The 17641-nt window shown below is 40.2% G+C and overlaps 1 protein-coding gene across 4 annotated transcripts in view; it reads left to right on the forward strand.

Moving 5' to 3' along the window:
* pde2a (phosphodiesterase 2A) overlaps positions 1-17641 on the forward strand; it is a 509748-nt gene that overhangs the window by 400826 nt on the left and 91281 nt on the right. For 3 of the 4 annotated variants that reach the window (XM_061925765.1, XM_061925766.1, XM_061925767.1), the window contains exons 3-5: positions 2364-2453; positions 6257-6345; positions 17449-17558. In XM_061925765.1, the coding sequence (XP_061781749.1) occupies positions 2364-2453; positions 6257-6345; positions 17449-17558 (289 nt within the window). The remainder of the gene's footprint in view (positions 1-2363; positions 2454-6256; positions 6346-17448; positions 17559-17641) is intronic. The other variant, XM_061925768.1, reaches the window with a different exon arrangement.

The following is a 17641-nucleotide window of genomic DNA, read 5'->3' on the forward strand; positions in this document are numbered from 1 at the left end:
TCCAGTATTTCCCACCGCTTTGATCAGATTGTGAAGTCCCAAACAGTTCACACACTAAAATGCTGTGAGAATGCAACGTGACAACAGAAAGGCGTAAACGTTTTGAAGTTGTGACCCGCGCTTTTCCTGACGTTTGTGGGGGATGACGATGTGAGCATTGTCAATGTGCAGTTAATTGGCTCATGAAGACAGATGCTTGGATGCTGTTTTCCAGCTTTATTTGGATCCCAAACACATGTCAAAGAAAGTCAACTCTCTCTCCGGCAGTTTCGGTGCTCAGTATGTGCACAGATCAGACTAATAACCCACTTGTCTCTCATCTTTCAGTTTTTAAGAAGAATAACAAAGTTGAAAACTTTTGTACAATGAATGGTTTTCTAATCGTATTCAACTAGTACTCTAATGCATTTTGACCAGTTTGGTCAAAATGTTGCATAGATGATGTTTTACAGACCATTTTTCAGCCGCTTTTTGACCGTTTCATCAGAATGCGCCGTTTTGTGGGCGGTCTTATTTACGTGGCTTTACTTCAACAGCGTCATCTTTGTTGTACCGGTAGTTTTTTAGCGCTTCCATAGCAAGTCTACTGACAGATATAAGTTACAACTGTGGGCTACTTTGTATTAGAAATGGCAACAGTGGAGGAAGAATGCTTCACAACAAGATGATAGAGGAAAAAGAAGGAGCTTATTGACCACGGCGCGACTACGATGGCGGACGCACGCACATTTTCGGGACTTATGCACATCCCAAATACACAACAGCAGGTACCAATAGGTAGGAGAAGTTGGTGTCAGGTTCAAACACTGATGACATCTATTAAACAAGACAAGAGTCAAAGAATCAAACAGAGACAGAATTCAATTTGGACTCACTGAACTCTGCGTTCCTTCCTCTTGTCCTCGGTTTTCCGTCAGTCTTCAGATTCCAGCCCGGGTGCAGGAAAAGCAGCTCCTCAATGAGAGATGTGGGTGCCATGGTCTTCTGATTTTACTCACCTTTGCTGGAATCATCAAACGTGTTGGAATCCGGCTCGAAGGACCAAGAAGATGTCAGGTTCAAACACTGATGACATCTATTAACAAGAGGCAAAGAATTAAACAGAGACAGAATTCAATTTGGACTCAATTGAGGAGACACGCCTGGACACACTGTACCCTTGTACAGTATCTCAGCACGCTCTGCCAAAAGATTGCATGCCTCCTCCTTTTATTTTGGACCCTTTGTTTCCAAAGGACAAAGGTCGCAAAAAGTTCACAGAAAAGGTCGTAAACAATTCACAGAAAAGGTCAGTTCAAACAGAGTTCGTAAAATAGTTCAAAAAGAGTCCCATAAAATAGTTCAAAAAGAGTTCGTAAAATACTTCAAAAAGAGGTTGTCTGGAAATTTGGCAGATCCTGTCATCTCTCCGTTCTGAAGTCCTTGAGCCACAACAACATCCTTCTGTTGATTACCATACATGAAAGAACACAGGAACACCTTCATCTTGCCCCCCCCCCCCCCCCCAACACAGTGGAGTTTTACGAGCCTTACTCTTGGTAGGTTTCGAAGACAGCCTTTTGTCTTCTTGTCAGGAACACAATGTAATACAAAGTTTTTGTGATAATTTAGAAACAATTATTCTAACAGTTGGTTTTGCATAACATTGCGAAAGAAAACACCAGATAATTTGTCTCCTAATATGTGCCATTTTGGGGTCCTTATACACACACGCCATAATAATACCCGTATGTTGAAGCACAGTACGTCTGACTATGGTAGCCATAATGCTCCGGCTAAAAGAGTCGTACTAAAACATTTTGAGGTTCCACCGCAGATTAAAACAATCATTGTGCTTTTTAAAACCCACCGCCCATTGGAAAGTTACCAATGGAGGTTGAATACTTTTCAGTTTTGAGTACGCGTAGATCCCACGGAACATTTCCAGCATGCCTGCAAACTTGAATAGAGAGGACGGCCTGCTCGCTTCGTCTCGGCTGTGATTCGCCTTGATGAGACATTAAAACAGTTAAATAAATGTAAGCAAGAAAAACAAGCCCTCCTTGAAGCTCAAGCAGAACCTGCATAATAATATTTTTTGTTCACGCTGTGATTTTATGACTAATGAGCTTATTCTCGCCCAAGAAACTAACCGTTTTTTCACACTACATGATATAAAGGCATTACATGTCCCGAAGAGCGAAACTAATTCCTTTCAGAGCCTCCAGTGTGTTATACTTTAATGGTGGGGTTTTTTTGGCAGTTTGAAGGAGCAAAATACTTCACACAAAATGAGGAAACTAAGCTCAGGGCTTCATTTTGGAGTTTTATTGTGAAAGAACAGCCAGACACAAATCAGGCAATGTGTTTGTCTCCTTCCCCAGGATGCTCTGCTGCAGCTGGCAGCGGTTGTCGACGCGCGCTCGCTGCGAGCGGCCCTTCGAGACAGCGTCCAGGCGCTGCTACCCAGCACGGTAATACGCACGTACTGCACACATGCTTGCATTTTCTTCATTCAAATAATAGTTTCCCAGGCAGTGATGGAGGTGATGATCGGACTGTAGGCTGTTTTTGTAAGTTTTCCTATTGCCCAGAGAAAGCTAATGTACACTATATTGCCAAAAGTATCTGGCCGACAGTGGCCAGATACTTTCGGAGGCAGATATTTACATATATCCGAATTTAAGTGTTACTTCTTTTCATTTCATAATCATATTACAAAACAGCTTTTTTTTCTTCCAATTGTGGTCTTTTGGTTGTCTGCAAAACTGTGTGCTTAACCTCGAGTGAGGAATGTAGAAAGAGAGATAATGGGCATGTGTTTTGACTAGAGAGACTTAAGAGGGGAGAGGGTTTGGTCGGGAGGGCAGACCATCTTAGCGGTGCGATTGAATGTTCTATGCTGGACTGGTCTCAATGTATATGCAAAGCTTTGCAAATATATTACAAAATACCTATTCTGTCTCTGGTGGTTTTTCTACTCAGCTTTAAGTGTCGTAAAGAGCTTGGGAGCGACTTGTGACTTGAATTCCCTGGGAGGAACAACTGGTCCAAAACGCAACACCACCCATCCAAATGGTCAGAATCAGGTGTCTTAATCACTTGGCCTGGTCCCAGGTGTATAAAATCAAGCACTTAGGCATGGACACTGTTTCTACAAACATTTGTGAAAGAATGGGCCGCTCTCAGGAGCTCATAGATTTCCAGCGTGGAACTGTCATAGGATGCCACTTGTGCAACAAATCTAGTCGTGAAATTTCTTTGCTCCTAAATATTTTAAAGTCAACTGTCGGCTTTATTATAAGAGAATGGAAGAGTTTGGGAACAACAGCAACTCAGCCACAAAGCGGTAAGCCACATAAACTGACAGAGAGGGGTCAGGGAATGCTGAAGCACAGAAGTCAAAGAGGTCGCCGACTTTCTGCACAGTCAGTTGCTACAGAGCTCCGAACTTCATGTGATCTTCCAATTAGCCCACGTACAGTACGCAGAGAGCTTCATGGAATGGGTTTCCATGGCTGAGCAGCTGCATCTAAGCCATGCTTAACCAAGTCCAATGCAAAGCGTCGGATGCAGTGATGTAAAGCACGTCGCCACTGGACTCTAGAGCAGGGGGAACGCGTTCTCTGGAGGGACGAAACACGCTTTTCCATCTGGCAATCTGATGGGCGAGTCTGGGTTTGGAGGTTGCCAGGAGACCGGTACATTTCGGACTGCATTGTGCCATGTGTGAAATTTGGTAGAAGAGGAATTATGGTGTGGGGTTGTTTTTCAGGAGTTGGGCTTGGCCTCTTAGTTCCAGTGGAAGGAACTTTGAATGATCCGGAATACCAAAACATTTTGGACAATTCCATGAATGGGATGGCACTTCAAGATCATATGTGAGTCAAGGCAGGAGGCCAAATACTTTTGGCAATATAGTGTATTTTTAAGTATTTGTTAGCGTACTCACCAGATTACAAAGGGGGACGGTTTTATGCTGCTAAAGAAGGGAAGAAGAAGGGAGAGAGAGACAGGAATTAGAGAGGAGCGACGGGAGGGTTTGGGCGAAATGTCCTATCTCCTGGGAGGTTGAGGAAAATGATCAATGATCTGATTGTGATGTTAGCTAACCAGGAATGTTTTGATGAAATATTTGAGAGGCAATTACAATCGCAAAAGAAACCCATTTAAATTAAATTTGGGGCTTTCTCCCACCCCCAAAGACATGCACCTGGGGATAGGTTGATTGGCAACACTATATTGCCCCTAGTGTGTGAATGTGAGTGTGAATGTTGTCTATCTATGTTGGCCCTGCGATGAGGGGGCGACTTGTCCCGCCTACCGCCCGAATGCAGCTGAGATAGGCTCCAGCACCCCCCGCGACCCCGAACGGGACAAGCGGTAGAAAATGGATGGATGGATGGATGGATCTTCCAACATCACAGCAATCTTCGTCCTATTCACAGACAAGGGTTTTCAGTCATTTCTATTTGACTCCAAGAATGTATCAAGGCCATAAAAATGTCTTATCTCTGACAAAACCCAGGCATTGGCAGTTAAGGACCACCACGAAAACATTGACTTTATTTTTCGGACCGTAGGGCGCACGGGATAATAAGGCGCTTTCTTTTTTTCTACATTTGATTCCTTCCTTGTGGGCTACATAACACGAAATGGTGGTTCTTTGGTCAAAATGTTGCATAGATTATGCTTTACAGACCATTTTTCAGCCGCTTTTTCTTCAGGATGCGCCGTTTTGTGGGCGGTCTTATTTACGTGGCTCCACTTCGACAGCGTCTTCTCCCCGTCATATTTGTTGTACCAGTAGTTTTTTAGCGCTTCCATAGCGAGTCTACTGACAGATATAAGTTAGAACTGTATGCTACTTTGTATTAGAAATGGCAACAGCGGAGGAAGAATGCTTCACAACAAGATGATAGAGGAAAAAGAAGGAGCTTATTGACCACGGCGCAACTACAATGGCGGACCCACGCACATTTTCGGGACTTATGCACATCCCAGAAACACAACAGCAGGTACCAATAGGTAGGAGAAGTTGGTTTTGCATAATATTGCGAAAGAAAACACCAGATAATGTGTCTCCTAATATGTGCCATTTTGGAGTCCTTATACACACACCATGATAATACCTGTATGTTGAAGCACAGTACGTCTGACTATGGTAGCCGTAATGTTCCGGCTAAAAGAGTCGTAGTGACAGCTTTTTAAGTTGTGGTGTTGCTTGCTTACGGGTCCATGCCATCGTCTTTTATTGAACAGGCGTCAACCTGCAGTCCACACGTATCTATTATGTGTCACACTTATCACTACACCATGTACCATATTCAAGGTCGGTAAGCACTGCCAGAATTAATATGTGCATTGCGCGCACCGGGTTATAAGGCGCACTGTCGATTTTTGAGAAAGTTGACAAATTTTAAGTGCGCCTTTAAGACCGAAATATACTGTGTTGGAAAACATTTATGTACCTTTGTGTGAATTGCAATAGTGCTGTGCGGAAATCACATTCTGGCCTGTGTGTGACCTTGTCCACATTGACTGAATGTGAACGTATCTCTTCTCCCTTTATGTCGCTCATTTAACAATGCACCATTGTTCAATCAATCAATCAATGTTTATTTATATAGCCCTAAATCACAAGTGTCTCAAAGGGCTGCACAAGCCACAACGACATCCTCGGTTCAGATCCCACATCAGGGCAAGTAAAAACTCAACCCAATGGGACAATGAGAAACCTTGGGACCTCCCCCCCCCCAGGGCGACCGGTGCAATGGACGTCGAGTGGATCTAGCATAATATTGTGAGAGTCCAGTCCATAGTGGATCTAACATAATAGTGAGAGTCCAGTCCATAGTGGGGCCAGCAGGAGACCATCCCGAGCGTAGACAGGTCAGCAGCGCAGAGATGTCCCCAACCGATGCACAGGCAAGCAGTCCACCCCGGGTCCCGACTATTGTTCTACTGAGTTGCGTCATATGCACTCTCCCCCCCCTCCAAACTGAGCCTACTCCCTCCTTCCCACCTATTCAGCGTACAAAGGATAACACACCTCTCTTCCTATTGCGCACTCCTTACATGCTTTGCTATTATTGTCACCTTTGAGATGCTGGAGCTTCTCAAATAAGTCTAAAATAAACTACTTTGTTTGACTACTTTATTAGAAAATTTCCAATACAATACGGCCGGCTGAAATTGTGGTTTGGACAAGAGATTACTAAAATATGAGTTATGCTGTGATTATTACTAGTAAAAATGCTTGTGTGTGTCATTCCAGGTGTGTGTGTGCGTGTACACACTGGAGGGAAACTCCAGGCTGCTGTCTGACGACCCACCACATGAGCTGCCACAGGAGGGGAAGATCAGGTGCGTTTTTGTTTTTGTTTCCACATGCAGCACGCCACAGATGTTTGCTTTCGAGTGGAGGGACTGCTGTGTGCTGATTTGCCGCAGCTTTGTCAAGGGAGTTGGTGCCCTGAGAGGGTGTGAGGGGGGATAGGGAAAGGGTGTGATTATGAGGTTTTTTAGCGCTTAATCTTGTCACACGCTGCTGATCAGACATCAGACAGCCTCTACACCCCTCCACCCCCTCGGAACCATGAGACACATGTTATAGTGTCTCTTCCCCTACTTGATGCTCCACTTCCTCGCCATCCTCCTCTGACGCGCCGTCGCAGGGCTAATAGCCGGGGTGACAGTGGCGGGGCTCCCACGGTGAGGCCCAGCCGTCCCGTCTTAAGTGCTCTCTTGAAGCGTTCGCCACTCTGTGAGCCACTGCCACGGCTGCCCGGGCGTCTGCAAAAAAAACACACAAAAAAAACCCAACACTGCATTATTGATGAGTCAGTCTGTTTGTCAGACAAGAATCGCTTTTTAATGACACCTCAACGCCAGATTGCACACAAGCAGACACAATTGCACAAGGATGACGTGTGCATTGTACAGTATGCAGTATATATACACCTGAGGTTACAGTACAATTGATCTGATAAATAGGGATGATGTTCGAAATCGGTTCCCCCGGTTGTTTGATAAGAAAAGAACCGATTCCATGGACTCAAATCCCTTTTTGAGAACCGGTTCCCGTTATTTAGGCCACTATAGTAAAGAAAAAGAGTTGGTTCTTTATTCGAATCCCTGGGAACGAATCCCTTCCCACGTACAGGAAATGCCCTGTGATTGTAGACTCTTACTGACACCTTGTGGCGATATGAAAATACTACGCGTCATTAGTTTGGTCACTTCCGGGTTGAGACAATTGAGAAGTAGACAAGTTGTGTTAGTTCTTACAAGCCTTGGAAAAGATAAGTTTGTAAGTAAACTGCTTACTTAGGGACGGCGTGGCGCAGTGGGAGAGTGGCCGTGCGCAACCCGAGGGTCCCTGGTTCAATCCCCACCTAGTACCAACCTCGTCATGTCTGTTGTGTCCTGAGCAAGACACTTCACCCTTGCTCCTGATGGCTGCTGGTTAGCGCCTTGCATGGCAGCTCCCTCCATCAGTGTGTGAATGTGTGTGTGAATGGGTAAATGTGGAAGTAGTGTCAAAGCGCTTTGAGTACCTTGAAGGTAGAAAAGCGCTATACAAGTACAACCCATTTATCATTTATTAACTTGTTTATGTAACTCAATATTAAGGTGGAAAGTGATTAAGTTTGATACTAAGATGTTTATTGAAAAACAATTTTTGTGCACTGTTTCAATGGATGTTTTGAGGACTGCCAGTCGTGTATTTCCACCATCGAAATAGTTTCAACACTCAGAAGTAACTATTTGTGTGAAGCTAATATTTACATATTGTTTATTACATTTCAGTATGTTAATTGAATCACATAGCTTATATATTTGTCATTGTGTGTATTTCAGTTAAAAAAATAAAATAACAGTCCAGTGCAAGACAAAAGTAAAGATAGGAAAAGACAAAGCAAGATCCACAACAATAAAGAGCGTAAATGGATTAATCTGATTTGGATTGTTTGTTAGCTGTCTGCCAAGCTGTATAATCTCAATACGTATAGTGAGGGCAGAACAGGGAATATGCAATTATTGCCAGGCTTTGCTCTCATGTAAGGGGGGAAGAATTGTTGATTGATGACTGTGGTGTTCTTAGTGTTGTAGTGTGTGTAGTTAGTATGTTCCAATAGCAGCAGAAGTGCACTTTTTGGAGAGCTGTATTATTTTCAGTTTTGTGCCCAAGGGACTGATTTTATTTAACACTATATTATTATTTATACACCTATAGTGATCGCAGAGACATGTTGTTTTTGTGTTACTGTATATATATTTGTTTTTCTGAAAAATCCCACTTAATATACTTTGGGTAACAACAGTCAATATTAATTGTTTAAATTTTTTTAGGGGGGTAACAGTCAATATTTATTTATTTATTTTATTTTTTATTTTTCTTATAAAATAAAAGTGAGCTTTTGTTAATCCAAATATTGTGTTTTTTTCCATATACAATAACCTATCTGGATTCGATAAGAGACTCGATAAGGAATCGGTTCGATAAGGGGATTCGATAATGGGCTCGAACTCGATAATTTCTTATCAAACATCATCCCTACTAATAAATTTGGACTCTGTAGGACAGCTACTGGACGTGTTCAATTATTTATCATTATTATAGTATAATGTACAGTTAGAATACAAAAAAATTATAATATAATAATTATAAAAGAACATTTAAAGAACTAAAATAAACGTCATGTAATGCAAATTAAACACAATGTTCTGATCAGGGTTTTATGCTCCGATACAGACCATCCACAAGTGGAATCGGCCGATACAAATCCATCCATCCATCCATTTTCTACCGCTTATTCCCTTTTGGGGTCGCGGGGGGCGCTGGAGCCTATCTCAGCTACAATCGGGCGGAAGGCGGGGTACACCCTGGACAAGTCGCCACCTCATCGCAGGGCGCCGATACAAATACCACACTGTATTTTTTTACATTTATTTATTGCGAATACTAGGGCTGTGAATCTTTGGGCACCGGGCGATTCGATTCAGAACCGATTCTCAATTCAAAATCCATACTTTTTAATAACATTGGGTGCCAGTTCTATGATTAGCTACATTCCTCCATAAAATACATAAACAGCTGTGATAGATTTCTATATTTCTTGAAAGAAAACTGATTTTATTTGATAAAATTCTACTCAGATATTTAATAAAGTCAAATACAAATAAGGCAACAAGAAAAGTATCCCACTCTTCTCTTTACTAAAGTAAATCTGTACAGCAGGTATGATCATCTACATCAACTATATGATTTGTCTGAGTGGCTGGACAGGACAGATTTAAAAAATAATAATACATTTAAAATAAAAAAAATAAAACAATTGTAATCGTTAAGAATCGTTACAAATAAGAATCGCGATTCATTCGAAAATCTTTTTTTTTTACAGTGAGGGCTATCTTTAGTAAGGATTAGTACCACTCACATTTGAACTGATACGGTACCAATTCCAAGTACGGTGCCAATCTTGGGTACTTTTGTGTGTGTTAATAAATATGAATTGTTTCAGATAATAATATCTTGTTTTATATATATATATATATATATATATATATATATATATATATATATATATATATATATATATATATATATATATATATATATTTATAGCAAGAGAGAGCCTCTTCATATATGTGTAGATATTAGAATAATATAATGAATATATAAGTTAAGTTAAAGTACCAATGATTGTCACACACACACTAGGTGTGGCAAAATTATTCTCTGCATTTGACCCATCACCCTTTATTACCCCCTGGGAGGTGAGAGGAGGAGTGAGCAGCAGCGGTGGCCGCGCCCGGGAATAATTTTTGGTGATTTTACCCCCAATTCCAACCCTTGATGCTGAGTGCCAAGCAGGGAGGTAATGGGTCCCATTTGTATAGTCTTTGGTATGACTCGGCCGGGGTTTGAACTCACAACCTACCGATCTCAGGGCGGACACTCTAATTATATAATTAATTTAATAGTATATTAACGGTGCGTGAAAGTTCAACTTCTACCTTGTTTACTTCGGTAAAGACCTCAAAGTTGTGTAATCAATCAGAAATATCAAGCAGCTAAAATGCGCAAAACATGCATGGGATGTGGAGTGTTTTGCAATTTTCCCATCATGCTTTGTAATGAATGAGTGTAATTTAGAATCTTTATGGTGAATAAGCATTTTTTTTTATAATATCCACAAAGTTCAGTGACCATGTCTGTTGACATTTTGTCTTGGTTGGATTTTTTTGATTTTTTTTTTGCACTATGACTAAGGAAGGTTGTTTGCATTGGGTCATATAAATAAATGTTGCACATTCAGATTCTCATTTAAGACCAGAAAAAACTGTTACAATAATTATGTGTAAGTTATCACAAAATTTTCCGTTTTCGTAAAACTTCCGGCGAGCAGACAGAGGCTGTCTTTGTTGTACCAAGCCAAAGGCTTGTAAAATTCCATTGTGTACGATGGGAGAAGACGGGAGGGGTTATCTATTGTGATCCAAGACTTGCCCAAGCTTGATCCAGGACCAGCCCAAGCCCGAGGCATCTTTTTCTTTTGTGTTAATGTGACCGAAAACAATGGCTGTTTGCATAACTCCCATTCCTTTAGAAACAGCTGTTGTTATGTAAAAAGGGAAAGTCCAAATAAAAAGAGGTGGCATACAATCTTCTATCTCAGAGCGTGCTGAGACACTGTTCAAGGGTACAGTGTCCAGGCGTTTCTCCTCAAATTGAGCCAAATTGATTTCTGTCTCTGTTTATTTCCTTGCGTCTTGTCTCGTTTAATAGATGTCATCGATGTTTAAACCTGACAAAAACTATTGTTGTTTACTAGATAGTGACAAAATATCAGGATAAATAATGCTAGACTTTTACTGTGAATGCAATCTCCATGCGGGCAAGATTCCGTCTTGTGGGCCAATTTGAAGGCGTCGGCGGACGGGCCGAAGTTTGGACACTCCTGGTTTATGGTGTTTTATTGTGTTTGTTGTTGTGCACTGAAAAGTGGTAATACTGAAAGCGTTGTACTTATTACACACTGTTGGTTGTCCTCAAGTGGGTTCTTCAGACCACCACACACTGCCAGGAGAGCCAGGAATTCCGGGTATAACACTGTTTTATTTTCATAAATAGTGCAAAGTCTTTTGCTTTCCAGCAAACTGTCTTTCTCTCCTGCGTCCAGCTCAGCAGCACCTCCAATTCCAACTACTCGTCTCATCACGGCTGCTGCTAATAGAGGCGACAGGTGATTAGATAACAAGGCCCACCTGGGCCATCCACGCACCTGTCGCTGTCTTCGAGGCTGGTCCTGGCAACACCCCGTTCCGCGGCAGGCCTGATCTGGTATCAGATTGATATTGGTATAGGCCCAAGCTCAAGGCTCCAATAAAGAAAAGTTGCATGATGACACCACTAGTAAATAGATGGAGGGCTGGATAATGTTAACTATGTCAAATGTAAAGTCAGTAAAGTAAAAGAAAGTGTTGTACTAAAAGTCAGTTTCCGGGGTTAAAGTTGAGAATGTCCACATCTTCTAATGAGCGTCGTCTGAAAGGTTAAAACTCGCAGCCCCTTTTCACAGCTTGCTTTCCTCATTAATCTCGTCTCCTCCTCAGTCAGACGGCTTCTTGCTGCTGTTTCTGTCTGCCGCTCTAACGAGAACTATCGCTCTGCAGGCACATTGGCAGCAGGAATGGTCCGAAGCAATTATTTCATGTTTTGCCCAGTCGGGGACAATTTCCACAATTTCCTTGATAACTATTTCACACGCTGTGTGGAACGTCAGCCTGCTGTATCTACACAGATCCTCCTGACAGGCCCCAGACGTTGGCTGCTGGGACTGAACCGAGCGAAGGATTTAGTCGAGCTTGCCCAAACAAATGTCAGAAAGTAAATCGAAGCCGTGAGTGGAAACTGATGGGTTTGTGTCAAGTTAAGCGACATTTAGAGCACACATACAGAATCATAAACAACTGTCCGTATAAAATGTGCTCATCCTTAAAGGTTAAATCTACACACTACCCTCTGCAATATGCACAAAACCCAAAACCAGTGAAGTTGGCACCTTGTGTAAATCGTAAATCAAAACTACAATGATTTGCCAATCCTTTTCAACCTATATTCAATTGAATAGACTGCAAAGACAAGATACTTTTAACGTTCAAACTGGAAAACTTGGTTATTTTTTGCAAATATTAGCTCATTTGGAATTTGATGCCTGTAACATGTTTCAAAAAAGCTGGCACACGTGGCAAAAACATACTGAGAAAGTTGAGGAGTGCTCATCAAACACTTATTTGGAACATCCCACAGGTGAACGGGCTAATTGGGAACAGGTGGGTGCCATGATTGGGTGTAAAAGCAGCTTCCATGAAATGCTCGGTCATTCACAAACAAGGATGGGGCGAGGGTCACCACTTTGTGAACAAATGCGTGAGCAAATTGTTTAAGAACAACATTTCTCAACCAGGTATTCCAAGAAATTTAGGGATTTCACCATCTACAATCCGTAATATCACTGCACGTAAGCAGATAATAGACTGTATTTATATTATTCATATGTGAATAATGCTGTATAATAGACTGTATTTATATTATTCACATGTCAATAATGCTATATAATAGGCTGTATTTATATTATTCACATGTGGATAATGCTGTATAATACACTGCATTTATATTATTCACATGTGAATAATGCTGTATAATAGACTGTATTTATATTATTCACATGTGAATAATGCTGTATAATGGACTGTATTTATATTATTCACATGTGAATAATGCTGTATAATAGACGGTATTTATATTATTCACATGTGAATAATGCTGTATAATAGACTATATTTATATTATTCACATGTGAATAATGCTGTATAATAGACTATATTTATATTATTCACATGTGAATAATAAATAGACTGTATTTATATTATTCACATGTGAATAATGCTGTATAATAGACTGTATTTATATTATTCACATGTGAATAATGCTGTATAATAGACTGTATTTATATTATTCGCATTTGAATAATGCTGTATAATAGACGGTATTTATATTATTCACATGTGAATAATGCTGTATAATAGACTATATTTATATTATTCACATGTGAATAATGCTGTATAATAGACTATATTTATATTATTCACATGTGAATAATAAATAGACTGTATTTATATTATTCACATGTGAATAATGCTGTATAATAGACTGTATTTATATTATTCACATGTGAACAATGCTGTATAATAGACTGTATTTATATTATTCACATGTGAATAATACTGTATAATGGACTGTATTTATATTATTCACGTGGAAATAATGCTGTGTAATAAACTGTATTTTTATTATTCACCTGTGAATAATGCTGTATAATAGACTGCATGTATATTATTCACATGTGAATAATGCTGTGTAATAGACTGTATTTATATTATTCACATGTGAATAATGCTGTATAATAGGCTGTATTTATATTATTCACATGTGAATAATGCTGCATAATAGACTGTATTTATATTATTCACATGTGAATAATGCTGTATAATAGACTGAATTTATATTATTCACATGTGAACAATGCTGTATAATAGACTGTATTTATATTATTCACATGTGAATAATGCTGTATAATAGACTGTATTTATATTATTCACATGTGAATAATGCTGTATAATAGACCGTATTTATATTATTCATATGTGAATAATGCTGTATAATAGACTGTATTTATATTGTTCATATGTGAATAATGCTGCATAATGGACTGTATTTATATTATTCACATGTGAATAATGCTGTATAATAGACTGTATTTATATTATTCACATGTGGATAATGCTGCATAATAGACTGTATTTATATTATTCACATGTGAATAATGCTGTATAATAGGCTGTATTTATATTATTCACATGTGAATACTGCTGTATAATAGACTGTATTTATGTTATTCACATGTGAATAATGCTGTATAATAGACTGTATTTATGTTATTCACATGTGAATAATGCTGTATAATAGACTGTATTTATATTATTCACATGTGAATAATGCTGTATAATAGACTGTATTTATATTATTCACATGTGAATAATGCTGTATAATAGACTGTATTTATATTATTCACATGTGAATAATGCTGTATAATAGACTGTGTTTATATTATTCGCATGTGAATAATGCTGTATAATAGACTGTATTTATATTATTCACATGTGATTAATGCTGTATAATAGACTGTATTTATATTATTCACATGTGAATAATGCTGCATAATAGACTGTATTTATATTATTCACATGTGAATAATGCTGTATAATAGACTGTATCTATGTTATTCACATGTGAATAATGCTGTATAATAGACTGTATGTATATTATTCACCTGTAAAAAAATACCTAAGTGTTTATTGTTTATTGTGAGCGAACTGTGGTGCTGAATTTCCCCCAAGGATCAAAAAAGTACGTTCTATTCTAGTCTATTCTATTCTATTCTATAAAAAAATAATATAACTGCCACGTACAGAATTGCTAAGAGAGGCGTAACATTTCCTGCTGCACACGAACACACCATTAGCGCTCATGTGGCCTTACAGTTAAGCCTAATGAAGCTGCCAGTGTACATTCACCGTCATTAGCCATTAACGACGACACGATGACATCCGCCAGGTACATCATCGACACTGCCGCGTCTCACAATGGCGAGATTGCAATCAAAACATTTATTCTGCGCTGGATATTGTCGCCGGTAAGCGTGGGGGATCTATTTGTGGCACGGCTTGTAAACACACCGCCCTGCATGCTAAACAATGCACTTTTTCCTGTCTGATCCCCTTTATTTTGTCATTTGTTTACACTAAATTACAGTGGTGTTCCTTGGCCTCTGCTGACCACCCATTGGAGCTGTTTGCTATTTGCACTGTGAATTTACTCTGTAAAAGCGCTTTGGAAAACAGGCAATAATAAGCAAAGGTCACGCCCCCTTTTGTCAGCGTGGTCAGCCTGGGCAATAATGCTTTAGGACCCAAACAGAGCAGACCGTACATTAGCCGGCTGGAATAAATGTGCACGTTTGTGGCGTGTGAGTAATTGCTGCATTGGTGCCACGTATTAAATGGAGCGAGTGTGTGACAAATGTACCTGTGTTCATGGCTAGAAAGACTTTTTATTGCTCATTTCCATATTCATATGCAGCTCTATGAAGCAGTGTTAACGCGCGGTATCGTATTAACAGTCCGTATCGCCTCAAAGCGCGGCCCCCGCTTTAATAGATGAAGATGTGCTAAAGACGCTGTGTCCTAGATTTGTTTTGTTGTACTTGGAAACAAATAAGCACCTCTCCCCAAATAGACGCATCCTTTTTTTTTTTACCGCTGGCAACGAGGTTGGAGCCTGGATTCATAAATGCTGTTGTTGACACGCCATACATTAAAGCACACTCTGGCCCACCACTTCATTTAATGTGATGCACCACATTTTATTCGGCCCCGCCACATTATTTTACATGGCCTGCCACGTCATTTTATGTGGCTCGTCAAGTGCCCTGTTTTACGCCACTCCTTTGTCTCATTTTGTCCACCAAACATTTTATACTGTGTGCGAACGCACAAAAGTGACTCCATAGTTTGTTTACATGTACAACTTTCTCCGACGCTGCCACAGAAAGACGTGTTTTATGCCACTCCTTCTTTGTCTCATTTTGTCCACCAAACATTTTATACTGTGTGCGAACACACAAAGGTGATCTTTGTTGATGTTGTCGTTTTGTGTTGGAGTGCTAATCAGGCATATTTGGCCACTGCATGACTGCAAACTAATCGATGCTAACATGCTATTTAGGCTAGCTGTATGTACATATTGCATTCATTATGCCTCAATTAATTAATTAATTCCAGGTCAGCAACCTGCGGCTCTAGAGACACATGCGTCTCTTTAGTGGCGCCCTAGTGGCTCCATGGAGCTTTTTCAAAAATGTATGGAAATGGAAAGAAAATGGGGTGAAAAATATGTTATTTGTTGTAATATGGTTTCTGTAGGAGGACAAACATGACACAAACCTTCCTAATTGTTAAAAAGCCCACTGTTTAATATGTTTGTGTTTATGCTTCACTGATGAAAGTACCGTTTTGTCCTAATAATTTCAGCAGCCCTTGAACTCACCATTGTGTGGACTGTGACTCCATAGTTTGTTTACATGTACAACTTTCCCTGACGCTGCCACAGAAAGACGTGTTTTATGCCACTCCTTCTTTGTCTCATTTTGTCCACCAAATGTTTTATACTGTGTGCGAACGCACAAAGGTGAGCTTTGTTGATGTTTTGTGTTGAGTGCTAATCGGGCATATTTGGTCAGTGCATGACTGCAAGCTAATCGATGCAAACATGCTATTTAGGCTAGCTGTATGTACATATTGCATCATTATGCCTCATTTGTAGGTATATTTGAGCTCATTTAATTTGCTTTACTAATTTGTATTTAGTTTATTTTTCCTTGTTTCATGACACATTATCTGTATGTAAAATTGGCTGCATTTCTGATTGTTTGTGCGCCATGTTGTTCCAGACCACAGCAAACGTTACCCAGCTTGCAAAGATTGTAATAAATCCATTAGAAGAAGACAGCCTGACGTTTCCTTAAACTTGGACACACACATCTTTACCTTTGGCCATTCTAAGCCAGTCATTTCCAGGAGCTATCTCACCCTCTGAGAAGTTTTACTAATGTTTTCCAATGTTGTAAAAATGTGTAGAATAAATATTACATTTCAACATTTCTGTCAACGAAGATCTGCGTCAGCCTGCGACACATGGTCATTTTGATAGTAGGCTAATATAGCTGGCCCACCTCTTTATTTTACATGGCCTGCCACATCATTTCCAGTGGCTCGTCAAGTGGTTTGCCACCTCATTTTATGTGACCGTAGTATTTTATTTGGCTCGCCACATTATTTTACATGGCCTGCCACATCATTTAATGTAGGCCGCCACGTCATTTTATGTGATCTACCACACTATTTTACGTGGCCCGCCACGTGATGCGCCATATTATTATAAGCGGTCTGCCACATCATTTAATGTTGTCCTCCACGTCATTTTGTGTGATCCGCCACATTATTTTTAGTGGCCTTCCACGTCATTTTATGTGGCCCAACACATCATTTTATGTGGTCCGCCAAATCCTTTTACGGGGTCTGCCACATCATTTTATGTGATCAACCAAATCATTTGACGTTGCCCCCCACGTAGTCCCGCACATTATTTTATTCGGCCCGCCACATTATTTTACGTGGTCCGCAACATCATTTAACGTCATTTTCAGTGGTCCGCCATCTTATTCCCCGTGGTTTCATGCGGTATGCGCAACCGACACCAGCGCACGTTTCTCCATCAGCAGCCAAGTGTTACGCAATCCAACATTCCAATGAATAACAGAGTGAACTCTCTTCTCCCAGGAGCGTTGTTGACCAGCTGAAGCGATGCCAGTGTGCGGGCTTTCCATCGTCGGAACTCCCAGAAAAATACAGAAGCTACCTTGCAGCGCCGCTGACGGCACACCAAAGAGGTCTGTGAGGATGTACTGGACATGTTTGTTCAAGGAGGGACTGAGTGTTTGCAATCATGCTTGAGACCACAAAAAGATTAGTT

This window comes from Nerophis lumbriciformis, linkage group LG30 (genome assembly GCF_033978685.3).
Source record: "Nerophis lumbriciformis linkage group LG30, RoL_Nlum_v2.1, whole genome shotgun sequence".
In the NCBI taxonomy this organism is placed as follows: Eukaryota; Metazoa; Chordata; class Actinopteri; order Syngnathiformes; family Syngnathidae; genus Nerophis; species Nerophis lumbriciformis.